General features: G+C 51.9%; 3 protein-coding genes across 3 annotated transcripts; all 3 read right to left on the reverse strand.

The window, feature by feature from the left end:
* Nucleotides 1-341: 341 nt before the first annotated feature.
* LOC34624156 (ice-structuring glycoprotein) lies at nucleotides 342-6,604 on the reverse strand. Its single transcript, XM_026336516.1, has 10 exons — nucleotides 6,418-6,604; nucleotides 5,791-5,838; nucleotides 5,642-5,721; nucleotides 5,012-5,523; nucleotides 4,257-4,361; nucleotides 3,917-4,144; nucleotides 1,826-2,198; nucleotides 1,367-1,747; nucleotides 693-807; nucleotides 342-508 (listed from the first exon to the last, which is right to left on the reverse strand). The coding sequence occupies exons 1-10, from the start codon at nucleotides 6,602-6,604 to the stop codon at nucleotides 342-344; spliced, it is 2,196 nt and encodes a 731-aa protein (XP_026192301.1).
* Nucleotides 6,605-13,625: 7,021 nt separating this feature from the next.
* On the reverse strand, nucleotides 13,626-14,825 carry LOC34623220 (protein transport protein bet1). Its single transcript, XM_026336507.1, has 4 exons — nucleotides 14,706-14,825; nucleotides 14,131-14,187; nucleotides 13,858-13,932; nucleotides 13,626-13,703 (listed from the first exon to the last, which is right to left on the reverse strand). The coding sequence occupies exons 1-4, from the start codon at nucleotides 14,823-14,825 to the stop codon at nucleotides 13,626-13,628; spliced, it is 330 nt and encodes a 109-aa protein (XP_026192292.1).
* A 4,013-nt stretch (nucleotides 14,826-18,838) lies between these two features.
* On the reverse strand, nucleotides 18,839-26,884 carry LOC34623221 (AMP deaminase 3). Its single transcript, XM_026336517.1, has 16 exons — nucleotides 26,813-26,884; nucleotides 26,505-26,678; nucleotides 25,948-26,274; nucleotides 25,456-25,579; nucleotides 24,559-24,608; nucleotides 24,100-24,304; nucleotides 23,809-23,910; nucleotides 23,513-23,567; nucleotides 22,507-22,639; nucleotides 21,562-21,758; nucleotides 20,953-21,131; nucleotides 20,497-20,615; nucleotides 20,281-20,294; nucleotides 19,975-19,992; nucleotides 19,527-19,640; nucleotides 18,839-19,355 (listed from the first exon to the last, which is right to left on the reverse strand). The coding sequence occupies exons 1-16, from the start codon at nucleotides 26,882-26,884 to the stop codon at nucleotides 18,839-18,841; spliced, it is 2,400 nt and encodes a 799-aa protein (XP_026192302.1).
* Between the last annotated feature and the right edge of the window lie 441 nt (nucleotides 26,885-27,325).

The following is a 27,325-nucleotide window of genomic DNA, read 5'->3' on the forward strand; positions in this document are numbered from 1 at the left end:
TGCATCAGGCGTGGATGTGTGCCTATAAGAGAATCGTGTACCTGGCGGTCACCTCCCAAAGCACAACGGACATCGACGTGCACGAAGGAGGCTTGCCTTCGCATTCTCGACGGCTTATTGGTGGCGCTACCGCTTTGAAAAATTAAAGCTAAAACAGTGTATCGCAAAATGCAAAGGTGATGTGTACTTTTACTAGTATAGATACATATTTTAGATGCGTGAGGATGCTGCGACGGTGGCGGAGTCTCGAGTCTCGTTAACAGAAAGTCCGCCCACGGCTAGCGATCCATCAAAGGGAATAAACTCCAAAAGGCACAGCCCATATTCTAGGACCCTAATTTTCAGCGCGCTGACACTAAAGTTGAAGCGCACACAGAAGCCGCAAAACGGCATGTTGGCAAACGGCCTTGTTGATGTTTGTCCAGTCTGCAGCTGTGGTGTGATGGTGAGGAGGGTGGTTTGGGGGCCGTAGCATCTTTAAAGGCAGACTTACGCATGGTGTTGAGCACTGCAGGCTTATTATAGCCCGATCGTGTGACAAGGAAGTCATTTTTTTCGGGGCGCACGACTGAGAGCCTCGGAGACAATGCCTAAAGCCCGTTCCTAAGGCCTAAGCACTAGAGGAGAGTCTTGTGTTTCAGGGTATTTTAGGGAGAACTAATAAGAGATGCGGACGTCAAGGACGCTGAAGCTTCGGAGAGCAGACTCATCCCGTGTTCTCTCATACTGCGCAGTAGCAGCAGCCACTGCAGGCTTAGTAGTGTTAGCAGGTTTCTCTGCATCGGCTGCGGTCGCTGCAATCACCAGCTAAGCCAGCAGCAACTAAATGCACCCCGCACAGATTCGCTTCTGCTGTGGCAGCTGCACAGCACCTCATGCCTTGTGCTGCAGCGCCAGCCGGTATCCCCCAAGGTAAGTAGGAGGGACGGAGCAGCGTACACTGTGCTTCAAAGGGCTATTTGAACATGACGAAAGCATCAGTGCCCTTGACTCTTCTAAGCCCCAGCGTATTTAGGCCTGCCGCAGCTTGCTGCTGCTGCTGCTGCATCGATGTTTTGGGAGTCAGGGAGCTCGGCCGCTCCTTCTCCCTGACAGCCTCAGCCTCCTCCAAGCTTCTTTGTAACGCAGCGCGAGGGGTGACGCCAGAAACTCGGCAAGCAAACACGGGATGGGGCACGTGTTGCTGCTGCTGCTGCTGCGTTTGCTGTTGCAGCTCCCGCTGTCGTTTCGTTTGCTGTTGGCCTTGTGGCTGCCCATGCTGCTGCTGCTGCCCATGCTGCTGCTGTTTGTGAGGCGGTTGCGGCTTTTGCAACAGAGGTTTCTGCGTCTTCTTCTGCTGCTGCTGCTGCCGACTCGTTGCTGCAGCCTTGACAACGCGCGCTGGTGCGGCTGCAGCAACCCCTGGAGGTCCTTTGCACAGAGCGTCTCGCTGTTTCTGGGAGGTGGCTGCAGCTTTCGCCCCCTCCGGCTCTTCCGGCGATGCCACTGCAATTGCAGCCCTCGATCTTCCTGCAGCTGCATGGGGGAGTGATATATCACCCGATAGTAAAGTTTTGCCCGCTGCTGCAGTCGGGTGTGCTGCTCCAGGCCTCCCCACGGCCGCTGCAGGAGGGACCGCCTCTAGTGCAAGGGGGGAGGCTGGATTTGGAGCTTGGGAGACTGCCAAAGGTGTTTGTTTTGCGGCATCCACGCGACATGCAGGTAGAGCCGCAGTAGCAGGGAGACTTGAGGCATACTCCGCGGCCTCCTTCTTGGTGCTCTCAGCCTCCCGAGGAGATGCTGCTTCGCCGTCTGCTGCAGCATCAGCTGCAGGTGCTGCAGATACCTTGGGGGCGTCCAATTCGTCTGCTGCTGCTGAAACCGACGTAAGAGCGGCTGCATTGCTTGCCAGAGCCTCAGAAACAGCACTGCGGACAGGCATTTTTGCAGTAGTTTGGGGGGCTGCTGCCTTCGAAGCAGCTCGCAGGACGGGAGAAGATCTCGGAGAAAGGGCAGCCCGATCCTGGCGTGCAGCAGCAGCAGGGGCTGCTGCTGCTTCAGTGGAGGGCAGTCGATGGATGCCAGCAGCAGCAGCAGCCGCAGCAACATCGAGTTGCTTCGTGGCGCCACCAGCAGTAAGGATACGCTGAGCAGGCCGAGCCGCAACGGCGGGAGGGAACGCTGAAGGAGCAGCAGCAGCAGGGGAAGCAGCCAAGCGGCTTTCAAAGGACGGAGCAACAGGAAATAGGGGCAGCACAAGGTCTTCGCTGAGTCGTCTCTCCTCAGGAACGGCTTCTCGCTCAAGCTCGGGCTGCTGCGATCCGAGTTGCTTCTGCAGCAGTGGCTGCTGCTGCTGCTCGGCAACACTTCTGACCACTTTGTAGACTGTCTCTGCCCACACACAGCTGGTGGGAGATGACCTGTGGGTGTCGATCCCTTCTGACTGCGCCTTTTTTTGCAGCTGCTGTTGCAGCAGCTGCAAGAACTCCGGCGCTCTCATCGCCGTCCACGTTGGCGGCAGCAGCAGAAGCAGCAACGCATGCAGCCCTTCATATCGACTTTGCAGCAGCTGCAGCAGCAGGGGCAGCTGCTGCAGCAGGCTCGCTGGGGAAGGACACGCTGCTGTAAGGACGCCTCCGACCGAAGCACGCAGCACAGGCTGCTTGCTGCTGCTGTTGCTGCTAAGGGATACTGCGAGATCCTGCTCGCGCACAGCGATGCTCAGGATCTCTGCCGCTCCAGGTTGAACGGCGGTGCCTGCTGCTGCTTGAGAGGCCGTTGCAGCGCTTCCTTGAGTGTCGTTGGAAGCGTCTGTTGCCCCCCCCGCAGGCGTCTTCTCGTACGGACTCTCCCACGTGCTGCTGCCGCTTCCGTCGTTGATGGGCAGCAGCAGCTGCTGCTGCTGCACGGAGATCTGTATGGACGGCAGGACTGCCCGCACGCGCAGACCGATGAGAGACAGCAGCGCATGCAATTCAGGGGACAGAGGACAAGCAGCAGCAGAAAGATGTGGCGTCTCCAGCTCAAACGCCGCCCTCTCCGCATAGGAGGCCTGCTGCAACAGGCCCTCTTCTGCCTGCTGCTTCGCGATCGCAGCCTCGGAAGCAGCAGCTAGCCGATCTGCAACATGAGCGCAGCAGGCAGCAAAGGACGAGACGCCCACTAGCGCGGCACTAGCAGGAGCACCTCCTCCGACGGGATCTACTAGCCAAAACAGAAATAACAGCGGAACTAGCAGCATTACCAGACCAAACCCCCCAAGCAGCTGCACCTGTTACATAGGAGATATCCAGAGCTGCAGGGCGCTTAGCGGCAGGAAGAGCAGCCAGTGAGGTGAGGGGACCTTCTTCGCCGCGCGGCAGCTGCCGCTGCTCGGTAGTGGCGGCAGCAGCAAGAGGACTCTCGCCGCGTTGCATGCTTCCTGGGAGGGGTCTTTGCTCTTCCAGCTGCTGCCGATACAGCTGCAGGAGTTGCTCGTTGTGCCTCTTGTAAGCCGTAAGCAGCCCGCCGAAAAAGGCCACGGAGTCACCGCGTCTGCAGCAGAGAAACAGCGGCAGCGGCAGAAGCCTTAGCAGCGTGGCGTACACATAGGCAAGCAGCCGCCACTTCTCACGAAGCGCTTCAAGCAGCCTCGAAGAGGGTGGGGAAGGGGCCTCTGCACACCTACCTTGCGCATGACGTGAAGTCTCCTGCCCTCCCGCCAGCCACGATAGCGCCAGCGATGGACAGCAGCAGCTGCTGCAGCTGCAGCTGCACTGTCTCCACATTCTTCATCTGCATGCAGCCCCAAACATGCTGGATCCTGGCAGTCGCCTGGAGGTAGAGGGGAAGGCCGATGCGCAGCAGAGGCCGTTGCTGCTGCTGCTGCTGCTGCTGCTGCAGTAGCGGCAGGGAGGTCAAGTGGAGCAAGAGGAAGGACAGACGTTTCTGAAGCTGCTGGTTAAGTTGCGTTCCTCTCTTTACCGACTCCTGGAAGGCGACTTTTGCCTCCCTCAGGCTGCTGCTGCTGCTGCTCATGCTGACACCGCTGGAAAGTGAAAATCCTCCTTCTACATCCGCAGCGCTGCTGACGAGGGTCCCTGTCGACTCCGCAGCAGCAGCTGAAGCAGCTGCTGCAGCAGTTGCTGCTGCTGCCCCTGCCGCAGCACCAATTGCGTCCACTGCACTTTTCCAGATGCTCGACTTCGAGGCGTTGCCGATCCCTCTTTGGCTATGCCCGCTGCCTCCAAGATCGCTGCTGCCTGCCGCTCCTGATGCTGATGCAGCAGGGATGCTGCCTAGCAACACCTGCTGCCGCTCTTGCTGCTGCCGCTCTTGCTGCTGCCGCTCTTGCTGCTGCTGCTGCTGCTGTTGCTGCTGCTGCTGTTGCTGCTGCTGCGCGGCTGCTGCAGGCTCCTCAAAGCTATTGATGCTGCTGCCGCTGTTGCAGCTGCTACCGGCCCCATTTTGCATGATCCGCAGCTGCGGCACAGCTTCAAGCTCTTTGAAACAGCACTGCCACCAACAAGCGCTGGCGTCAGTACTTCTGTTGCTGGTTTGCCTTTGAACGGAGATCCTTCCATGACACAAGTGAAGCTCCAGAGAACGTATGGCCAGGAGCAGCGAGGCCCCGTCCAAGGTTTGTAATTCTGCAGCTGCATCAGCGATTTCAAAGAGCAGCCACTGGTGCTGCTCCAACTGCTGCTGCTCCAACTGCTGCTGCTGTTGCTGCGAGCACGCTTGCCCTTGCTGCTGCATTTGGAACTGACGCTTCCACGTGTCTAGCGTCACGAGGGGGGCTAATCGCAAGGCAACACTGCGCAAGAGGACACCGGCTTTGCACCTGTGGAGGCTTGCGCGTAATGGCAGATCGCATGTCTTCGCAAGGTTCAAGAGCAGACTCGGGAGACTTGCCGCGGCTTCTGCCGCAGCTGTCAAGAGCTGCCGCTGCTGTTGCTGCTGCTGCTCCCTCTGTCCACCCTGCACGGCGGAGATTCTGGGTCGTCTCCCGAGCTGCTGCCGAGGCGCCTGTTGCTGCTCCCGCGAATCGAGCCGTCTGTCCCTCGCAGCTGCCTCTCTGATGTCGCCAGTTGTTGACGAGACACCACCGCCAGCAGCAGGCGCTGCGGCGTCATCCGCAACAGACGCTGGAGGGGAAATGCGTGTGGCCTTCCGGGTAAACACTGGAACTAGTCCGCTGCTGTGCTTCTCAAGTTCAAGACCGAAGTTTTCCTCGAGCTGCCGACGCCTGTGCTGCTCCAGAAGATCCGCAAGAGCCGTGCTGTCTAGCAGTGCATCGGCAGCTGGGGAAGGCAGCAGCGATTCGTAGGCGCCGAGCACTTCCGCCCACAGCAGCATGCGGTGTTTTGAGACCCTCCAGGTGTCTCTGTGGGATTCGATTTCGCGGCACCGAGCCGCTGCGGCGCGCTGCTGCTGTCTGTACATCTCAGTGAGCCTAGCGCCGCTGTCGCGAAGGCTGGTGGCTCTTGGCCCCTGCAGCTGCAACAGCTGGTGCTGCAAGGCTGCACGTCCCTGTTCTACAGCTACTGCTGCGGCGCGCGCCTCCTGACAGAAGGAGCTCGGGGTTGAAAAGAAAGAGACTATCTTGTTTGTCAAGGCTGCCTTTACGCCGCCTTGCAGCTGCTGCAGGAGGTGCTGCTGCTCGCTCTCGTTCGCTTGCAGCTCTGCGGCGAGGTCTTCCTCTGGCCTCGGAGCTCGTTGCTGCTGCTGCTGCTGCTGCTTTTGCTGCTGCTTTTGCTGCTGCTGCTTTTGCTGCAGGAAGGTTGCCGGAGTGTGGCCTTCTAGGTCTTGCTGCCGCTGCTGCAGGAAGGCGTGCTGCTGCCTCAGCTGCCGCAGCTTCCGCGCAGCCTGCTGGTACACCTGAAGATCAGGATCTCCTCTTTGCTCGAGAGCCTCCCTTGCTGCCTCCATTTCCCTAGACGCTATGAGCACCCAGACAGCCATGGCTGCAACTGGACGTCTTGCAAACTGCAGCAACAGAAAAAGATCGTCAGACTCCTGCTGGCTAACTGTCTGCCGCCGTCGCTCCCCTTTCTGCTGTTGCTGCTGCTGCTTCTGGTGTTGGAGATATCGAGACGTCACGGGGGCCAAGACCTCCCCAAGCGCTGGAATCGGCTGCTGTTGCTGTTGTTGCTGCTGCTGCTGCAGTTGCTGCTCTTCCCAATGCTGCACCAACAGGATTTTGAACAGGCGGATGAACCTGCAGACTCATGCACACCGGCACAAGCGCCAAGCGCGAGATGCAAAGCTGCAAAACCAGAAGCCTTGTTGCCGATTAGGCGTTCCAACCTCGCGAGGATACTTCAAACTATTTCCACACCTGAGGTTCCCCCCGCCACCCCCCCCATCCCTCCCTTTGTCTCCACCCCCCCCTCTCAAGCCACCCCACCTCCCCAAGACGCTAACCGCTTCATGTGCATAATCCGTTCTTCTGTCTGCGTAAAGAAGTCATCGCTGCCTTTTCTTTCCCTCCGCAGGAGCCGCGTGTACATCTTTGACAAAAGCCACCACGCCTTAGGGCACTTGGTAGGCCTTCCCTACAAGCAGCAGGCAAGCGTCGGACTGTGTCTTTGACCCCACGTGAAGCTGCCGAGCTTCGAACAAGAGAGACAACCCCACGCGGCATCCTCAACGTGCTGCATGCAGCTGACTCTGGAAATCCAGCAGCACACAGGGCCCTTCCAAGGCCGCATTCAGACGCGGCAGACTCCCAGGAAGCTCAAGATGGGGAGCACTGAAGACGCTTCTGGAGCTCTTACCGGCGGTCTATAGGCGCTGAGCAGCTTGAGTATGTGGAGGTGATCAAGCTTGTTGGCAGCACACACCGCGTAGAACAGCGAGAAGGAGTCAAAGGACAGCATTACACGCTCACCAGCAAGCAGATGCACCGACACCCGACATCGGAGGGGATCCCGCTGCTCGCTAGCGGCAGCATTGCTGTTGTTGTTATTATTAGCGCTGCTTGTGGCAGTGGCATCCGTTTCACGCGCAATCAGCAGGTGCAGCTGCAGCTCGGAGGTCTCTAACACGTCTGTCCACAGCTCCGGCTCATCCCTGCTGCTCTTCTTGCTGATCGAGAGCTTAGGCTGCCTCACCAAAACGTCCACTGCGAGAGAACCTCGCACCTCAGGCAATGCATGCTCAGGCCCAAGCACAACGCATGCAGCCGCTCCCGACGGATCGCCTGAAGAAGACCTTCCAGCAGTGCTGTCTCCCCACTCAAAGCCCCAAGGAACCTTGGAAGCTGCTGGCTGTGCGGAATACACATTAATACACATCAATACACATGCAGACACATACACGTTATAATACGCATGCACATGCACATTAATACACATCAATACCCATGCACATGCACATACACATCAATACACATACACACTAATACCCATACACATGCACATACATATTAATGCACACACCCACACGCAACGCATACCCACGCTGCGCATACGTATTAATACACATCCACACGCAACATATACCCGCGCAGCACATACGCATGCCCATAATACAGATGCACATGCACGCGTAGGCACATACATACACACACTCGATGCCGTAAGCTCTGTAAAGGGGGTCTGCGCCTTGGCAGCATTGCAAGGACTCGGAAGAACGAGACGCACAGCTACAATGCATTCGGAAGCTGCTGCCACACTATGCCTCACGGTTTCACAGATGTCTATGCGAAGAACAAGGCTTTAGAGGCGTCAAAGGAAGGGTGCAGGGTTTAAGAAGCACCTTGCAAATGATCCGCTTGAAGCTAAGCTCAAGCGTGGCAGGAGGGCCAAACAAACCGCCAGCGTCTTCCAAACGGATCTTTACATCTTCGAGTCTGCAGCGAAATTGCAGCCCCTGAAGCTTCGCAAGCTTGCTTCAACAGTCCACGAAACACCCGCACGCCTCTCGCGTTGAGTCTGAACTCTCAATATCCATTCATGCCAGCTGCCAAGCGGCTTCCCCCCTCCCCCCAAGCACCGCTTGACTCGCACCGACAGCTTACCTCAAATTCACGTTAGGTAAGTAGCGCAGAAGCCATTCAAGCATCGAGTGCGTCGGTGTCTCTGCTCCTGCCGAGGCCTGTGCCATAGTTCGCATCCTACACCCAAATACCTTTAAAACCTCAAACGGCTTTTCGCAGGACGGCTTGGCATCCATGTATATTAAATAAATATACACATGTGTGCCTAAAGCCTAAAATCCACAGGCCCTCCCCTTCGCCACTGCTCCTCGTTCCCTGAGTGTGCGTCTCTCAAGGTCGAAAAGCGGCACTAGGAGTGCTCCGTCCGTGTCTACACAGTTTAGAGGCTCCAAGAGTGAATAAGACACTGAAACAAACAAGCCACCACGCACCACCTGCTGCTGTTGCAGCACTTCTTTGAATTCCAATTCGAGTTCTTTTTTCACTGCCGCGTCCCTCTGGTGCTTGTTCAAGAGCCGCTCCAGTCGCTGCAGCCGCAGTTTCAGCTCCTGCTGCTTCTGCAGTACGAAGAATTGCCGTATATGCGCATCGACCTGCACAGCGCCAACAGGCAGTCGTAACAACACGCAGCCTCAAGGGGCGTCCTGGAGCAGCGCAGCGATCCGCGGACAGGCCGCAAGCTCGAGTGGGTGGTTGTTTCGGTTTAGTCTTTTGGGGATGGCTTTTACGGGTTTGTAGCACAGGAGAGCTGCGGTTTGGGGTATATTTCCGAGGCACGAGGCGAGCCTGAGTCTCTAAGGGACGCACCTCTTGGAGCTGACGTTCTGTCACCTGAGCGATGGTTTCCTCCTGCAGCAGACACCCCCTCCTTACACGCGCGTGTTCACGCCTAAGGCTGAAGAAGAAGGGCGAAAAAAACATGCCAACCCTTCTACGCTGCCGTGCGTGGACGGCAAAGAGAGCTCAGACACTAGCTCCTCCAACTGCTAAATGATGCCAACTTGGGGCTTGAGACATACGGATTCGGCTGCAAACGCCTTCGGAATGAGATGCAACTCGCAGCGCTCGGCAATAATATCAAGACGCGCATGCGTTAAGTACAGGCGCGCGTCAACCACTGCAATGCCGCCCCCCGACACTTCCAGGGGGATCTGCATACCACAGGAGTCTCTCAGAATGTAGGCCCTCAAGGCTGGCTTAGACGCGCAGAAACTAAAAGTGCAACTCCCCTAATGGCACCCGCAGCCGCCAGACACACACGTCCACGAAGGCGCTAAAGCTAAGCCGAAGAACCCCCTTAGGCCGTGGTTCTGACGCTCACGACGCAGAAAAAAAAGGAAACTCTGACGTGAAGGGGCGGCTGCATGCTCAAGGGAAGCGTAGAAGCGGAATGCCTACGACCTCGCTCAAATGGCTTGCCTGGTGCCTGCGAAATTCATCTGTGAGATGAGCGGCGTTAAACTCAACGCGCTCCAAGTGAAGGCGATCCAGCAACCCCTCTGCGCCACGCGCGACAAGACACAGGGACAGAAGTAGAGCTTTCGCATGCAGCGTCGGAGGTCAAACGGTGTAGCCTTCTATGTATTGGCCAGTCTAAGAAAAGGGTGGCTGCACAAGGAAAACATTCGAACGCTGATAGCAATTGTTGCATGCTGGCTAGGGGAGCTCCACGCAAAGCCGCTGAACTTTGAAAACTCCCGAAACGAGCTCTACGGAGCCTTATGGGGTTAGTGTTTTAGGGGGCGATGCGTGCCCATCTTTGCTTGTGTGTCTTCGGAGATGAAAAAGTAACCGATCCGATCCTTCAGAGACTTCAAGAGAGCATCGACAACCTGCTGCTGCAAAGGCTGCAGCAGCGCAGCAGCAACGGCTGCCATTTTTCGCCGCGTCTGTCGATGCGGCTGTGTTCGACGTGCTCGTTGTCTTGAGCAATGAATATGCCTGAGGCTGCAGGCTTCTGCCGGCGTGGCAGAGAAGGACGCCACGTTCTGTCTGCTGCCCCTGCCACCACGCGCGCTCTACAGTTGCTGCTGCTTCTGTGGCTACCCGTCGAGCTACGGGGAGTCCATTTTGAGGAGCTCCGCCGTCTCAGCAGCCGCTCGTCCCTTAGTCGCTGTTGCAGTTGCTGGGGCTGCTGTTGTTCTCGACACTGCGTCTTCCACTGTCTCCGCCGCTGGTGCTTCTACTGCCCCTTGAGCACTGGATAATTTTGCTGGAGAAACTGTGGGGGTCTACGGCAGGAGTATTTCCTCCCCAGCTGCTGTTGCAGCATCACATCTATCAACGTGACACTGGAGTGCTGCAAGAGTGGCTCCCCTAGGTGCCCGCGCGCACACCATGATAGAAATGCAGGGGATTTGACGTAAACAGATGTTCTTCTTGTGTGAACTCCCTACTTTATTGTGCCTGGAGTTCACTAACACTGGAAGAAGGCCTCCCGTGGATTGGCTTGTCCAACTGACCGCTGGCCTTCCAGTAGCGGCAGCACCAGAGCGCGCGCATACATGTGACCCTGTGTGCTTCCATACTGGTCAAAATCCGAACCATTGCAATTGGTTTTGAAAGACATAGGCAGAAATCCTGGTTTATATTCACGGTGCTTCTGCCCCGATACCATAGAACCGTCCCACGGCTCGGCCAGAACTGCGGCCCCGTCCGCTGCCGTATCTACATGCATCCTCTTGCGCCTCAGCATGTTAAGCACAGATATTCCGTGCTGAGGAGGAGGATGGAAGGAAGAAAGAGGGAAGGGTCTGGTCCCAAGTTCAGACAAGGCTCTTCATGGTGATAGCGGTAGCATGGGGTGCGCCTTCGTCGCAGTATCCTCCAGAAGTAATTTGATCTAGAATGCCTTTTCAAATCGTGGGCACGGTTCGCAGCCACGCGCCTGGCCTCTGTCTTTGCGCAGTGCTGCATATCCGATGCGCTACTCGATAGTGTTTGATTGGCCATAACGCGCTCCTTCAAACGCCTTAAGAGAGTGAGAGCACGGAAGAGAACCACACCCAGTCAAGTGCTAAGGTAAGGGCTGTCAATCTGTGGGCCCCCAAAGTGCTTCACCCTCGATCTACAAGCTGGGCCTGGGCTTGGGGGCAGCAGGCAGGCAGCGGCTGCTGAATCCTAAGGGCACTCCGGGCATGTGCATGCAATCGTGCAGTATGATTTCGTCGTTGACAGGCGCGCCTCACAGGCATGTACACTAGAGAAATTCGCAAACTGCCTGGAATCTCGTTGTGGATCGGCACCAGGGTGATTTCCACCACCGCCTTAACTTGTGTGCCCTAGAAGCATTACCGAATCTATAGACAAAGAGTTCACCCTCCACAGGTGCTTATGACTTAGCGTTATAGCAACCAATCGTAGAAACCCATCTACCGCTTCAACAACATCAAAATAGAGCAATTGAGAGGTGGCCACTCGCAGCAGAAAACTTCCTTTGCCAGTAGGCACTTGTGCTCCGCGCAAACGCAGTACGTATCGTTTTAAGGATAGCGGCCTCTCACACTCCTTGAACATGGGAGTTACCGGCCTCCTATCGCGTTGAGCAACTTCAGAACGAAGCGCAATAAGAAACACTGTGGCGAGGGCCCGGCGTAAAGAGGTAGACGGGGCTAGAGGATGTCGAGTGCATCGAGGGTTCAAAGTGGTAAAGAATTAAACTTGCTGCATTGCGCCATCCATAACTTCCCTAACTCATAGCCTCAGATAGCTGGTCTAAACCACTCCTCGGCGACGCTCGTTTGCGACATGCCACGCCTCAGCTTTGCCTCGCTGTAGAAGCCACCTACACTCTACTTCGTGAGGATGCAAAGGTAAAGCATTTTACTAAGCAAATCAGCACCATCAGGCTGCTATGCAAGTTGAAGTCGTCTCTGAGTGCATTTGGCGGGTCAAGGAGGCTTGATAACGACGCGAAGGTCTTAAGAGGAGCAGCTGCGCAAGACATGTAGGCGCAGTGTCGTGTGCAAGCTGCCATCGTACATATAGGGATGACGGAAACTGAAGGAAGTGCCAACTATATTTTGCAGAGTCAGACATACGCCTCTTTGTTTACTGGCCTCTTCCTTGCTGGTATCGATTTCAACACGTGGCGCTCTGTTGCTGCTGCCGAAGTTACACCAGGGTACTGTTACAGATTCGTTGGGTACCTCAAGCTTGCAGGTCCAGCTTCCGCTGTGTCCGCGTGTCTGAGAAGCAACTTAGAAGCTGCATTGAAGAGGTAGAATGAAGATTTTAATATACCACGCCCACACCAGTAAACTCGTGAACGGCGGAGCGTCTGACCCACTAGCGATTTGTTGCGTAATTTGTCGATAGTCCTCATCATGTAAAACTGCACTTAGAGTTTCCAGTTGGAGGCAACTAGTCGCAAACACACTACATTAAAAGTCTGTTGAGCGCCCTTTCAACTACTGCGCCCTTTCCCTGACCCCATCCCTCAGCGATTCCGCATGAGGGGAGAGAGATAGCCAGGGTGCATGTGCGTTACTACACTCTTCAGTACTCCGAGCACTCATTACCACTTGCACACAACAGAAATGCAACATCATTCCTAGTCGAATGGAGTCAACTCTACTCTGCAGCTAACAAGAAGTAATCTCAGTCATACCGAAGAGTCAGTTCTATGACAATTTGTACTAAAATATCAGGAATGCAATGGAATATGCCAAAGTGTAGTGTGATCCCCTGAAAGTTCTCTCCGCACGTCGGTTCAATGTAGTCAGATCTCGTTTTGCTCGTTTTGGTGTCTGTCCTAGAGGTTCACCACAGCCATTACACCGGTGAGACTCAAGAGAGAGGTCAGAAGATATGGGAGTTCCTGACGCACAGCTGGCGTATGCGTTCTCTCACGGATTAGGGTCGGTGACTCTAGAGCCCCGTCGACGAAATGGTCTACAGCTGGGAGTGTTATTGAGCTGTTACCCAGCCATTTTGTACGCAACGCTTCATTTCAGTGCACACTATCGTCAAATTGAAATTTAAAAGGCAGTGCTGCGATGTGGGATAAATGCCTCGATTTGAGGGTCTAGCAAAGAAAGGCCTTGATCTTGGGCTCATAATTAGGGCTGTGAGAACTGCTACGATTAAATAAGACCTACAAGCAGTAGCGAGCACCCCTGGAGCGTCGGCATGCTACCCTCGTACTTCAGCCCACCATACATTGCCCCCAACTGGTCAATTCCCAATGTGGCAGTCCGTAAGGCCTTGGCTTCTCCTTTTCTTGAGATGGGGGAATCTTTCCTAGTCCACTGTATGGTGGTGGAGGGCAGTCGGAGATGATGTTCTCGGCGGTTTTGACGGAGCGCTGTGCGTGTAGTCGAGTTGGTAAGTGTTCGCACTAACGGCTCCCCCCTCTTCCTGCACCCCGTCCCCCTCAGTCCTTGACAGGGTCCCACATGCCTTATGCCAAAAATATTGAGCCCTAAAAATATTAATATGTGCCACCGCGCGCGCTTGCGAAAGTAAGCTTTTCGAATGACTGGGTAAGGAAAAGGAGGCGGTAAATTGCCCGCAAAACCGAAAAATCAACGCCTAGTCCTAATCTCTAAACCCTAATGCCTGAGATTCGGTCATCATGCTAAAAAGCGGGGTAGCCATCTCCCACTGTAAAGCATCAATGTTGGCTCTAAATTATCTGGGAGCGATGACGGAGCGCACGCAGGTTCAGAGGAACTGCCAATGAGTCCTCACTGTACAAATCCTGAACCCCCAAGGGCTCAAATAATCACTTTGCAAAGAAGAAATAGAAAATCAGAAAAATAAAGAGAACGAATGCCGCCAGGTGCAGCATGTGCCAGCCTCCCTGCAGCATACAAAAGAAGTCCTCATGCCGGATTTCAACCTCTCATAACCATCATTCTTGCCAAGCCTATGCCTTCAATTCAGGACTATTCAAATCAGCGCACCTCAGCAATAGATTACACTCTTCCACCGAGCTTTTTGAACCCTACGCTTACCCCGGACTTAAACATTTGATCCATTCGCCGCACCGAGTTCCGCACAGACACCCGCACTCCTTCTAGCCGTCCAACCTGTACGCGACATGTACAAACGCTAAGCTCTAGATCAAACGATTGGTCTTGCATTTTAGTGCTGCCTCTTTGAACAGGCAGACTTCCCACCACCACCACTCAGGAGTGCAGCCAGAACACACCTTCCCCAAGAGTGCGAAGAGGGAAAGGGTTCCTGCTGGTACTGGGGGTCATGAGGCTGCTCGGGTGCAGACTCACCATCGTGCCAAGGAGAGTGTTTGAAGCCTGAACTTCGTCTCGCATTGCCAGGCTCAGCTGCATAGCACGCACCTCACCCTACACTGTTACTTGTAGCACAGAGGAGGCTCTCCGGGAGAAAGCACCATAAGAGAACTGAAGCCGGCTGGTTCGGAAGCAGTAAAAACGATAGTTTACATATTAGGTTTGCGGGAGCCGAGATTGAGACAACGCATGCATGGGAGAATCAGCACGATTGGCAGCAATAAGGTCCAAAACAAGGTGCTGCAAGAGCAGCACCACCGGAAATAACACCAGGAGAACGACTAAGGCGTATTCACGAGGATCACATGAAAATGAAAAGCAGAAACAGCCACATGAGCAGTAGAAAGAGCAGACGCGCAAGCGAAGACAGCGGGCGCGCTGCGTTTGACACCAAAGAAAAAAACTACGAAGGGTAAGACCACAGCAGCCTAAAGTGCAGCAGCAGAACCACCAACGAAAGTACCAGCATCGACAGCGCGCGCATGAGCACAATAATGCAATAGCATTTAGAACCAGCGAAGAAGAAAAGTCCGTCGCAGCTGGCAGCTTACCTCCTTTAGGCCTTGAACCCTGGCTTCTAGATCTGCGATGTAAGAATCATTTTCGCTCTCGAGGGAATCCAGGTTTCTCACCTGGCGCCACTCGCTGCCCTCCCCCTTCTTCCGCATCATGCGGGAGGTGTTGAGGCGCACAGCCTGCTAGAAAGAAGTAACCCTGACGCTTTCTCCCCAACAGCCACGGGACAAAAGGATGGACACACTGTACGCCTCGTGTCTTTCCGAGGTGCTACTGTTCAGTAGAGTAAGCAGGTTACGCGGTTGGGCGCACCCGCGGAGTCCACGGATGAATTTCGAATAGGAGAAATGGTTACAGCATAAGCACAGAACAAAAAGGAGTCCTTTCGAAGTGCGACGAGTGCCACGAGATGCAGAGGCTATTCTAGCGAGGGTAAGAAGATAGCTCAGAACTCCTCTGGGAGTACTGAACTATGAAAAAACTTCCTTTTGCTCCTCGAGATAGGGATATGCGGGAACAGGGAGTGACGGCTGCTGTTGAACGTATACGGGAGACAGAGGAGAGGGGGCAAGTAAACCATTCAGAGGTACATAGTCACACTCTATCTGCTCTGGAAATCACTCTCTCATCCTGTGGTAGGCACTGATTGCGCATATGGCACGCGATGACGAGCCACGAGAGCGCATGCAGCCCCACACAGGGTGAGGATGAAAAGGAGGGTGACAGTACTCCCTATTCAAGGCAAACATCATATAGTTTGTACTGATAAAGTACTCAGCAACTGTATCAACTAGCCTCTGAAGACGTAGAGAGCCATTGCGGAGCTCTATGACTTGCAGGAGGGAAATACCTGTGCGTATTCACCCAAAAGAAAAGTACACTAAAAGTTACACTTCTGCAGTTTAGAACATTCCATGTAAGTATTATAAGAATAAGGAGCTGATTTCTTGCAAATGGTGACTCAATCAAACGACATCGGTCTCACAACTCCCAACAGCTAGCTTTACATACCCAGGGCTAGCTACAGCATGCAATTGGGCTACCAGCAAAGCTAGCAGAATGTTAGCCTTACGCATGCCTTTCCTCACAGCAGAAGGTGCTTGCCTATCAACGGGCAGCCAAATGGAAATGACGCTTACCTTTAATCTCTGTCATGTGTAGACCGCCTTTTCACTTGGATGAAAGCAAGGTGATCCACGTTGGCAAAGAAATAAATTTTGATGCTTGTCTCTTGTTCGCTTCCAAATGTATTAGCTAGGACTTCATAAACTCCACAGAGCTGTTATTGGACAGGTGGGAGAGGGGGAATATGCTGGAATGTTACCCCCACTGCCTTACTTTGGGGACTCTCAGACAGCGAACCCTGTCAGATCTTCGAGAAACAACCTGCTCTGTCGTTTACAGCAATTTCTTCGCTTACCTTATTCCCACTCCACAGAGCTGTGGACTAGGGAAAGAGGACATCCATTGTGCCTGTAGCACTGCACCTATGAGAACCCACCTAGAGGACCAAGCTACCCTCGAAATCATCTATTTCACTCGCTGCATTTAATATTGATCAGTTAAATGTTTTTCCTTTGATGTGGCTGTTCGTGTGTTTTAGTTGTTACACTCTGAGGTTCGCAGAATACGATAAGAATCAATGTTGTCCGTTTGTGAGCTCTAGGTTGCCTTGCGCAAATAGGTGTTAAAAGGGGCTCAGAGTGCCTAAGGAATGCAGCAACCCTGTACCTCCTAGTTGTATCTCTCTCCTACCCTATAATGCGAGCCAGTAGAGCGCTTCCAGGGGAAAAGACACCGGGTGGTGAACTCTTCTACGAGACATCGAAGCACTGTATCTTTTTGTGCTGGGTTTGGGGCTGTGTCATTTTATGCAAACCTGAATAACGCGCTGGGAATTGGGCTTTTGCACGCAGTTGCAAATATCAACGAGACACCACGAAACAAGATGTGCGCTTTATGATGGAGCTGAATGTGCCGTGGTAAAAGTAAAATACAAGAGCAGACTAACCAGCTAGCTAACACACACTACAGCATAACTGAAGACAGCTAATTCAGAAATTTTTGAAATGTTATGCGGGCAAATGCGGCTGCCATGCGGGTGGCTTCATACCTGGTGCATCACCCTGACCGCTCACACAGTGTAGTGGGGTTATGCACTCACGTTGGCCAACCTCTTAAGCTCAGTTAGATGGTCATTTCTTTCGTTGTCCCTGGTTCTCAGAGTCGCACTCAATGAGATCCATTGAAGACAGAAAATTGCACCCTCGTCTCACAGTATCCATTGCTGCTGGTTCTGTGGTAGAGTATTGGTGTTTCTGCCTGCCGCCTATATAAGAGGGCACCAAATTCACCTATAAGATTGTAGATTATACACAGCTTTCGTAGAAGGTACCCTTGGTAGCCCTCCGGTGTGGCCTCATCAGTAGATATGTGAGCGCTCTCCCTCAGTGTACCGAGGCTAGCTGCAATAGTGTACTATTATTTAAATGTTATATTCGATTTAAATAAAAGACGATTGACTACCCAGTTTTGGCTCTTCGCTTTCTTCTTGGTTGCAGAGTAGAGTGAGTTCGATACACTTCCACTACTCGGCACTGCCCGTGTGCTCTAGCTAGAAGGTGCAGCCAGCAGTGAAAGCTTGAAGTGCTTAAAGGTGTAGTAGTGGGCATCTCCGCTACCCCCCTGCCTCAGGTAGGTGCTATGAATGTTGAGAGCATGCCGGAAGCGGAGATCTTTTGGAAGGGCGCTCAATAACTTTCTGTCATGCTCTGTGTTGAGTCTGGAATTAAGTGCCTCCCTATAGAGACCTTAGAAAGTGCAATACATGTATCGAGAGGAAGAGTGTTTCCTGAACTCTTGAGAGATGCTTCGTTTGAAGCTCTTGAGCCTAACTCGGGCCCACTAAATGAAGGCAACCTTAGATTCAGAGCGATCGCGTATTGGTGTATTCCACCTTCGGGGCTGACTGGTCCACAGCTATATGATCACGCTACGCTTACGCGGAAAGCACCTGTGCTTCAGTCCTTGCTAATCTTCTCTGTAGCGTTCCAATTTTAACAGATGGCACTCCAGAAGGAGGCAACCCTATAACCTTACTTGTTATGACACCTGAAACGTTTGTAATAATCGTTTTCGTCGTAGTTGTGCAGAATCTCAGCGCTGCCCAACGGCCATCGGGGGGATGTAGTGGTGCCACTTGCAAGTCCTGCAAGAGCTTAAATTATACTCCGCGAGCAGCATGTCTGTCGAAAATTTGTTTCATTCCAAATGGTCGGTGCCTCTAGTGAGACCTTGCAATTGGTTATTTAAAAGGCGCCGTTGAATCAAGGCGTACTAAAGCATCAGCATAGAGGATGAGCTTCATGCCTTATCACAAAACCTATGATGGCAATCGAAGACTTCATCTATGGGCTTTAGCGCTTAATCTTGGAAGCTTGTAGCACTGCTTATTTTCAATCCTTCCCCACTGGAACTGGCTCTATACCATCGACACCTGCCTCCCTTAACTATTCCTCACGCACTGCTTCAAGTCATGAACCTTTTAAATGTGCACTCTCCGCGAGGCAACGCAGAGCAGAGGAAAATGTATATTTGTTTTAGCCACATGCCGAAGCATGTGCATTCCTCTACATGCATCCCACAAAAAACCACAAGAGAGCTTACCACGAGAAACGATTTAAAGCCACGATTGGGAGACGGCCGCATAAACAGAACGAACAAGGAACTCAGTTCCTCCAATACAGTTTAATTGCTTAATATAAAGGCGGCTGAATACCCGTGCAACTTCTGTATATAAGGGCCCAATTCCTTCCGAATTGACCCAAAGGAGATCCTTCACCCTAACAACTATTACTTCATGGTGGGGGCATATCCGTATTCACACCAAATTATGAAGAGCCCCCTAGCCTATGTATGCATAGGTGTATACAGAGATGCGGCGTTGTACGGCACTTCCTGGGCATCAGTTTGAGGCCCCTGAGCGCCTGACCCTTACAACATTGTACTTTGCTGCTGGTGCAAATGTTTGAACGCATTCTACAGCAAAGAGGCACCGAGACGTTCTCATCTACAGCAGGGTTTTCAGGTGCTCGAGCAACGCACGGTCATTCTTTGAAGCTCAGGGCTCTTTGAGAAGCCTCCGCGTGCCCCTACGCTGTTTTCAAGCTCAAGAGGATTCATCATTTTCTTGCGATTGTGGTAAGCTCATTTTCATCGAGAGAGCCAGCTGTTGTGCAGCGCATGAGAGCTCGTCAAGCTCCTGCTCTGCCACGCTTCTTCGCCTTTGCCTAGTTTCGTCATTCTTTTGCAGCGACAAGTCTGGAGATAATATGACAGGCAAAGCGCTCGTGACGCATATCTTTGGAGACGGTAGGTCACTGATTGCAGACCCAGAGGCTGCAGCGGGAAGCAGTGTTAATGCCCCTTGCGAAGACTCCACCTTGTCGACCACTAAACCTGGAGAGGAGGGAAGGGTGCCGTTTCTCCCTCTCGATGCCATAGGGGAATCGGCAGGAGATGCACCGCGTGGCATTTGCAGTATCAGGCTCGGAGGTGGCAAGCTCAAAGAGAAGGTATTGAGAACCCCAGCCTCTGGCTGCTGTTGTTGCTGAGTTGCAGTCAGAGCCATCCGCATATTGAGGATTTCCCGCATGTTTTCCAACTCTTCTCTCCAAGTGTCTATACTGCAGAGGCACGGCACAGGGAAGCAAAGGGCGACCACCAAACCATATACGAACGGGTACAGGGGCATCGCCAAGAGTACCAGCGCTGGCAAGATACCGACCAGAGGTAGCCAGGTTTACTACGGTTAAAGCAGGAGGGGTAGCAGCGACGGGAGAAAAAGCTTCACATACCGGTATTGGAGTCTGATGTTGCTAACGTTGGTCCTAGACATGTCATTACCTTCACTGCCTGGCAACCAAAATGTGTCTCCCAGCCAGTGACGCTTAAACTCTACCTCAAATCCACTGCAAAAGAGACGGCAGACAGCGAAACGATACCAATGGAAAAGTAGGAAGCCAGATACCTACAGCGAATCAATGGGCTCTAAACGTATAGAATGGCAAAAGGACAAAAATCTTCGAGAGGTAAAATGCATTGCAGGGGAGGCAAGGCTGTCAGAGGCAAAGAGGCGCAGAGGAAAGCAAAAAATACTACCGAGCATAAGCAAAACCTTCATTTCCACCCAAGAAAAGTAAGCACAGAGCAGTTCAGGGTTTATTCTTCTCTACCCTCCAAGTGCTGTTACTGTAAATGCTATTGGTAATTCTTCCTGATTTCGATATATCCAAGCTCTGATACCTTGGAACACATATACATCTAATAGCACAAATAGGGGAAATGGAGAAGTCACTTGCCTCTGTAGCACAGAGTTCCTTGCCAGTTCGCACAAATCGACTGGGGATAACTTCCAGACGTGCTGCAGCACAAACTCAGTGAGACCTCAATACAGGCATCAAGAATTCTTGAAATCGCCATAGGAGAACAGTAATGCATAGAGGGAAACAGGTTTGCAGTTGAGCGTCGACAGGCGAGCGTGTCGTGACCGACAGGGCAGCACAGATATATCAGTGTCAGAGACAGTCGTGGATGCCAGAGGCCCTTCGCTGCCAGCTCTGCATCTGTCAACGGGGGAACTTGCGGTTAAGATGCAAGAAAACGAAGCGGAAGGACCACCACAATACAAAGAACGAACATGCAGAAGGAGCCAAAGGGCCAACAAAAGACATAACAGACGGATGCCACCACTGCAAGTGCAAAGAGAGAGACGAAAACATGACCAGAATACTTAAGAGAAGATAATACTCCAGGGGGTCAGCGTACTGCTGCAATAGAATACTCCTCGAGAAGGGGCTCATCGGTGAAGTGGAACATCAGAGGATCGTCGGTGGATAGGGATACATTCAAACCCGTCGTGAAAAAGGAGTACAAAGGATTTTTGGCTGCGCAAAAGGCATATGATTTAAAGGAAAGAGCATACGCCACATAGCGATACGGCCCTGTGGAGGGTTTACCAGTGTGCGACACTGGGCTTTCAGGATCCTGCCACTGTGGGCAGACGTGCATGTGCCAGATATACGCAAGATTGAATATTTGAAGCAGGACTTGGACACTGGGCCAACCAGTATCTTTTCAGGCTTGGTCAACAAATGCGGTATCCATTGAACACTGAGTCAAACCTTCTTATTCCGCTAACTCCTGGGCTGCTAACTAGGATTTTGTTGCCGGCCAATTTCTCTAGTGTGTGCATGTGTGCACTTAAATGCACATCGCGTTTACCAATATCTACGAAGAGGGCATTGTTGGACAGCGGAGATACGGCAATTCCTATTTGCTTCAGGAAGAACATGTACTGCAACACCGGGGCGCCCTTAAGAAGAATACCATGGTTTATACCATCGGCCAACAAAAAGGCAGCCGCCAAGTGGCTAATGCTTCCCGCCTCTCCGCAATGGGGCCTGCAAAACGCGAAAACAGGAGATCACCGTTGAGATCAAGAATAAACGAACACGTCATGCGACTCAACTACCTGCTGCCTGGATGCTCGAATTTCTGAAGGATATCCATTATATACCGCTTATTACAAAGCCCTCAGCAATGCATTAGAATCAGGCATCATGCTGTAATCTGCAATTCTACAGCACCGACAATGGGCAAAAAGACATGCGCCGATGGACCATGAAAAGCGTTTTAGAGCATGCAGTTATTCGAAAATTCATGGTCTGAAGATCTCATCCTAGTCCCCAGATGGTTAAGTATACATTTAATTGTACAAACTACTGCCTACCAAGTGGCGTCGACAAACGAAGCGCAAGCAAGTAGTCTACCAAGACACGTACATATGAATGCCCGCATAGCTAAACCAGCGCCTCCGGCGCTCCTACGAACCTGAAGCTCAAGGTCTTCATATTTCGCGCCTCCAAGAAGAGATTCAGCGCGCGAATATTCGCATACATGTAATACGCCCAGTAGGAATATGGAGGGTTGTTGTCGCTCGTCCACTCAGAGGGGCTTGGAAGTTCTCCTCCTTCCATTGTGTACTTGGAGACGCGCGACTCATCATCCACAGAGTCGAATCCAACCATCTGAGCATTCACACCATGTACATTTGGACGCATAGCATGCGACGTTATATGCTGGAGCTAGCTACACAAGTTGGCTGCACACATACGGCGATTCAGAAGGTGTGTCTCGCCTGTTTGTTAGGCAACAGAAGCTCGCTAAAGAATTCACGTATGTTGCACAGTAATCCAATCACAGCCACACACCGAAGCCACTATCGGATAAGGGAGAGCCGCAACGGGCGTAGAAATCTGGACATCCATTCTGGACACCGCTGCATGGTCAGTGATAATTACATTCTAAAATCGTGCCACCACGAGCACATACAAACGGATATGCGAAGCGTGGCTGATACACGGGACTGGAAAAGCCAGGGGAAAACGGAAAGATCCATGCTGCAGCCTACAAATTAGTAAAGATTCAGCTGCATGAAGAACCGTGTATAGGGCCAAGCGAAAGCTTGATGCTCCCAGCCAAAACCAATGAATAAACAACTCATGAATTCACCGCGAGGCATTTCCAGGGGACTGTCAGTGAGGCACCAATGAGACCGCTTTACTGTAAATGCCAAGAACAAGATGAATAAGTATCTCCTCCTTTTTCGCCCTTTACCACGCTCCCAAGCCCCAAAACACCTGCTTACCAGAGCCTTCTTCCCCATTCCCCCGACTTAACCAGTAGGGAAGAACAGTGTCTGCCAAATTCGGAGAAGTAGCAGCAGCGCGAGCCGCGGCCACAGCACGAGTAACAGGGTCTGCGTTGGTTGCTTACCGCCTGTAGAAATAGATATATCTTGCGATGCTTTTCTGGGTTTTTCACGGCTTCAAAAAGCGGCTCAAACACGTTGCGCAGCAGTGTGCCAAAATCAGGCACTTCACCGCGCTTTCGATACACGTGATACAGTCTGCAACGCAAAAGGGACATCAGGAAAATACGCGACTCCCACGCAATCATAGAAAATTGCCCTTTATTCAATGATACAAGAGAAATGCGCCAACAGAGTAGTAAACTTGTTTGGCCTGGATATATACAACAGTACACACTGCACCGCGTTTTGGCATAGTTTTTCGATTGCTTGCTGTCCGCAAGTATGCCCGCATTTTACTTAGACAGCCCATTCCTTTATCGTCCAATGAGCTGGGTGGGCGACTCTGCGCATTTCTACCTCTAATTGCCTGTATCAAACATACCTCGGCACCTGAACCAACCATCGAACTCTGCGGGAGTGTAGACCGTTATCCACGACCCACGCCGCAAGCCTTGACCACTCATCTGGAGACCTCCCGTAAATAGACACACGCCACTCCGCATGCTGGTATCTGAGGAGGCGACACAGAAGAAGGCAGAGGGAGGCATCCAGGAGAGCGCAGTAATGAAAAATGAGATCGAGTAGTAAGAATAAGATAGGACACAAGACACAGAACAAAACACAAGGTACCTTAGAGGAAGACGCAAGGAAGCTCACTATGTGCACGAAACAGGATAGGCAACCACAGAAAAATCAGGGAGACAGACAATGCTAACTACAAGATGCAAGTAAATGTAAAGATGAGCTTGTGAGATTAAACATGCTTATTGTCTATCTTGGTATAATAGCACTAAAAAGTGCTGCTGTCCTTGCTGTCAGCGAAGCATCCATAAATTCAGGTGGTGTGTATTGGAAACTAGGACAAAGAAATAAAAGTTTGTATTAGTTGGAAAAATCAAGCCACCTTATCCACGGATCAAACGCCAAAGACATGCACAAATAACTAGTCGATATGTGCATCCTTTGTACTTGCGATCATCTAAGTCCGCGATGACTTCCTTCGTCAGCTCAGCCAAAAAACGCCCTGAGGAGCACACCAGGAAAGCGAAAAAAAGCCTTAACTGGAGTACAAGGGCCCGAGTAAAGAATCTGTTTGGGGGAACAAACACGGCAAATAAGTGACAAAAGCTGCGAGAAAGCAGAATGCGGCAGACACTGTGGGCGGAAGCACCAACAGAGTGCCACGTGAGGGTGACAAGGAGGATGCGGGCTTCCAAACTGGGCAACTTTAAAAAATAGGGCTCTAACAGAGGCAAGACAAGGACCTTTGATATAATTGTCTGTTTTGAGGAAGACGTCGCGCAGCCGCGCCTGACCGAAAGGGTTATACTTTTGGTTAAAGAGATCAAATCTCTGAAAGCAAGAGCCTGCGCAAACGCACAGATCGCCTTTTGGGCCTTGAGCAACCGCCCCTATGGCCTAAAGGTACAGCATACTTGGATCAGCAACCATCCGCAGGCGAGTACACGCAACAAATCAAACACTGAGAGCCTCTCCAGAAGCCCCAAACACCGTAAAAGTCTCCACCGTAATGGCTAGTCTCCATACCCACATACCGAGTGCGTGAACATTGAGATGGTCGACGGATGCCTCTCTAGCGCTAAATCCGAGTTCTCTGTCAAACAAATCACGAAGAGTAACTCCCTGGCCTCCTTCTTCGGCGACCACTGTGTTGCCCTCTGTTCTGTACTTTTTTCTGCAGAAGGCACCAGAACCGACGCGTACTATTACAATTCTTTTGTAGTAAAGAACGAGTGTATTCTAGAAAATAGTCAATTATTAACAAGCAGATCTCCAATCCCTCGAATGTAATTCCGTTGAGATTTTTATGATGACCCCGGGTCCAGAGAGCAAGGTCTTCTTCCATAACAATACAAGGAGAGAAGGTCTGCATTCAACCCCAACCCCTCAATTTTGATCATTCAAGCCAAATAGGCGCCTCACCTAATAAATCGAAGCAGGTGCTTCTGTTGCATGCAGGCCGAGTGGTGAACGTGTGTGTCCACTTTTCTTACATTATAAAAATCACGGTGTTTATTATTCTTTGTCTCTTCTATTTCTGTGCCTGCATGTGCAGCATGAGGATGTAGCATTGACAAAAAAAGAGCGCAATCAATACAACCAGTCACTTCGCGAGTACGCTAGAGCTCACACAGCAAAGAACTGAGCAACGCAGTGCGAAGCGCAGTTCAATTGGCAAATTGGCTGTACGGTAAACAACATCGGCAAGAACGACCATACGCCACGACGAATGAAAGAATTCAGGCAAACTACCGAAACACAAAGTAGCACATGAATGACATCGTTGGACAAATGTGCACCCAAATGAGCTACGAAGAATTCCCGTGCTGGAGGGTGGTAATTGGTTCCCATAGAGCGCCTGATAATATCTCACAGCGAAGAGATACTCATTCTACTTGTGGGTATTGTTGCATCAATCAAGTAGATTGTACGGCATCAATGTTCATGAGTATCCTGTGTGCGCTCACTGGAGTTAAACATCAAATGAAAATTGAATTTTCCCTCCAAGAATTTCAGCCTTCTGTAGCAGAACGTCTTGCAAGCTGCATATCAAAAAGACGCACACCATATTCAACCATTATAAACGATGGCATACAAGGGCCACGAGAGGATACATGTAAACGGGGTACAAAATGCACACCTCGCAAAACGCATTGGACCTTTTTTTTCCATTTGATCAACTAGTAAAGAAATGAACCCAAACACCCCCTATTGCTGGGGTCGTAAGCGCCTATGACCTCCGAGCAGCCCCCCAGTTACAGACAGCCGCCGCAGTCGAAGTAAGGTTCCCTCAAAAATGACTGCGTTTCGAACGGCCTCAGCGAAATAGGTAAGAGGATCAAGCCACTAGCACAAGATCGTGTGACTTCTGCTTTGGAATACGCTGTTACCTGGATCTTGAACGGCAATCATGACGTCCTGCAGCGCGGCAAGGTATTCCCGAACCGTGGGAATGGTGTTCGCATCCCACAGAAGCGGAAGATCTTCGGAGTCCTTTCCGGGTTTCCAGAACACCTGCATTGGCAGGAAGGAATGCAAAAGCAACAAAGGCAGAATGTGCAGGTTTTTGTTTCACTGCATCTAGAGCTGTCCACAAGTGCTGCAGATCCTCGAAGGACAAACGCCCTTTGGTAGCGACAGCACGAAATGAACCAGTCGTGTACCTGAAAGTCGCCGGGAGCAGTAGAAACTGCCAACTACTCTCAGGTGGGAACAAGACGAGAATCACAAGCACAACAAATGAAGTGGTACGCAAGGTAACAGCGCGTTGCCTCGAGCCATATCTTTTACCCATAAAAAAACAAGTCACGTGCGAGGCCGACAGATAACCCATGTGGCCTGAGCATTGTTGTTCAGTTTCGTCCGTCCATCTGTTCACTCACCTGTATGACACCGTCGACGAATTTAAATTTGGCCGCACAGCTCGGCGGCACCTTGACACTGAATGGCTCAAAGTGTGGCTCCTTGCTAACTGCTTCAAAAGGCATGGGCGTGCCCTCCCCATCACAGACGCTACAATTACAGGGGCCACGGGCTGATAAGCAGCCCTTCATGCTTTGTGTATGTGCTCCATTTTCTGCATGTTTTCCACTTGGACACCCGCCGCACTGGGAAGCAGGGAAAGACACCACATGGACCCCTGGGGAGGGCTGAGGCGTTTTGTAACGGCCAATAAAACGCCACCGGTGAGACAACGCATTGGCGAGGGTCTGCACAAGAAAAAATGGCACTCAAAGTCCGAGGTAATTTGCACATTTTACAGACCCGAAGACGTACACCAAAACTCAAAAGCGAGCCTCAATAGCGAAAGGCGTCCAAAGAAGGCGCCTGCGACTACGGAACCCGCTAGTTTCCCGTCGTGGATACACTCTTCTCTTCGAAACTCATATGTATCCAGGTATCGAACCTTGTATCTTACGCCCGAGATGTTCGTTCTTACCTTAACAGCCTGAATGGTCTCGTCTGATGTAGAGGCAAGAATCGTGAGGTCTTTGCTTGGCTGTAGTTTTACATACGTAGTGCCACATGGGGATAACTGCTGCGCCAATGGTGGAACGCCTAAAGGACTTGAGGCCTCTAACCTATCTTCTGAATCACGGCGGCGATTAAGCACCTAAGGCAGGAAGAACCAGATGTGCTAAAAGGGCTTATGGGAGGGAACAAGCGCAGAACGGAAAAAGCACACAAACGCCAAAGGCAGCCTGAAGGCAAGAATTAAAACGTGCAGTGACACACATGCAAACGTACATTTCTGAATATGTCGTCCCACCCGACTTCCTTAGAATTCGATCTGTGACCTAGACCTCCATTTTGGTCCATTTTAGTTCCTGTGATTCTTCCTTCTGGTTTCCCTGAAAGTATATCTATATGTGTACTTGTGGCTCTCCCTACGTTTCCAGTCGGTTCTTGGCCTTTTCCTCCTTTCAGAATCGGTATCCTCCCTTTTCCGCTGGCGTACCTTCTTCTCAACTCCCAACAGATGTTTATATCCGTCCGGCCTTTCAGATCAGAAGGCCTCGTGGGGTCTTCGCGTGAGCCCACGAAGGCAGGCAAATAATTGCGGCGTGAAGCCTTTCATATATTGCTCACTTAATTCTCCTAGACCATTATTTGAGCTCTACGGAATTTAATACTGACTGAATAAAGCAAAGCTAAAAAGATCTTTGCCTAAAAATGCCTCCCTGCTGCAGCCATCGAGACTGTAAGTTGCCGAAAGACTCACGGCTTCACAGAGGGAACACCGGCGGCTTTACTCGTCAA

The sequence above is a fragment of the Cyclospora cayetanensis genome, unplaced genomic scaffold (assembly GCF_002999335.1).
Source record: "Cyclospora cayetanensis isolate NF1_C8 unplaced genomic scaffold, CcayRef3 CcayRef3_contig_130, whole genome shotgun sequence".
Lineage (NCBI taxonomy): Eukaryota > Apicomplexa > Conoidasida > Eucoccidiorida > Eimeriidae > Cyclospora > Cyclospora cayetanensis.

What these genes read in the sequence shown, in the direction of transcription:
- LOC34623220 (XM_026336507.1), bottom strand. Translation starts at nt 14,825, where the DNA reads ATGATGCGGAAGAAGGGGGAGGGCAGCGAGTGGCGCCAGGTGAGAAAC. An exon ending in ACACTCTCCTTGGCACGATG is followed by an intron (nt 13,933 to 14,130) that starts GTGAGTCTGCAC and finishes TGTCGCGTACAG; the next exon opens with GTTGGACGGCTAGAAGGAGT. An exon ending in ATCAAATGTTTAAGTCCGGG is followed by an intron (nt 13,704 to 13,857) that starts GTAAGCGTAGGG and finishes TGTATGCTGCAG; the next exon opens with GGAGGCTGGCACATGCTGCA.
- LOC34623221 (XM_026336517.1), bottom strand. Translation starts at nt 26,884, where the DNA reads ATGGACCAAAATGGAGGTCTAGGTCACAGATCGAATTCTAAGGAAGTC. An exon ending in AACACCGTGATTTTTATAAT is followed by an intron (nt 24,305 to 24,558) that starts GTAAGAAAAGTG and finishes ACTATTTTCTAG; the next exon opens with AATACACTCGTTCTTTACTA. An exon ending in AACAGACAATTATATCAAAG is followed by an intron (nt 23,568 to 23,808) that starts GTCCTTGTCTTG and finishes TGTGCTCCTCAG; the next exon opens with GGCGTTTTTTGGCTGAGCTG.
- LOC34624156 (XM_026336516.1), bottom strand. Translation starts at nt 6,604, where the DNA reads ATGCCGCGTGGGGTTGTCTCTCTTGTTCGAAGCTCGGCAGCTTCACGT. An exon ending in GAGGAAGACCTCGCCGCAGA is followed by an intron (nt 5,524 to 5,641) that starts GCTGCAAGCGAA and finishes TCCTTCTGTCAG; the next exon opens with GAGGCGCGCGCCGCAGCAGT. An exon ending in GCAGCTGCGAGGGACAGACG is followed by an intron (nt 4,362 to 5,011) that starts GCTCGATTCGCG and finishes AGCCTGCAGCAG; the next exon opens with CCGCGCAGCAGCAGCAACAG.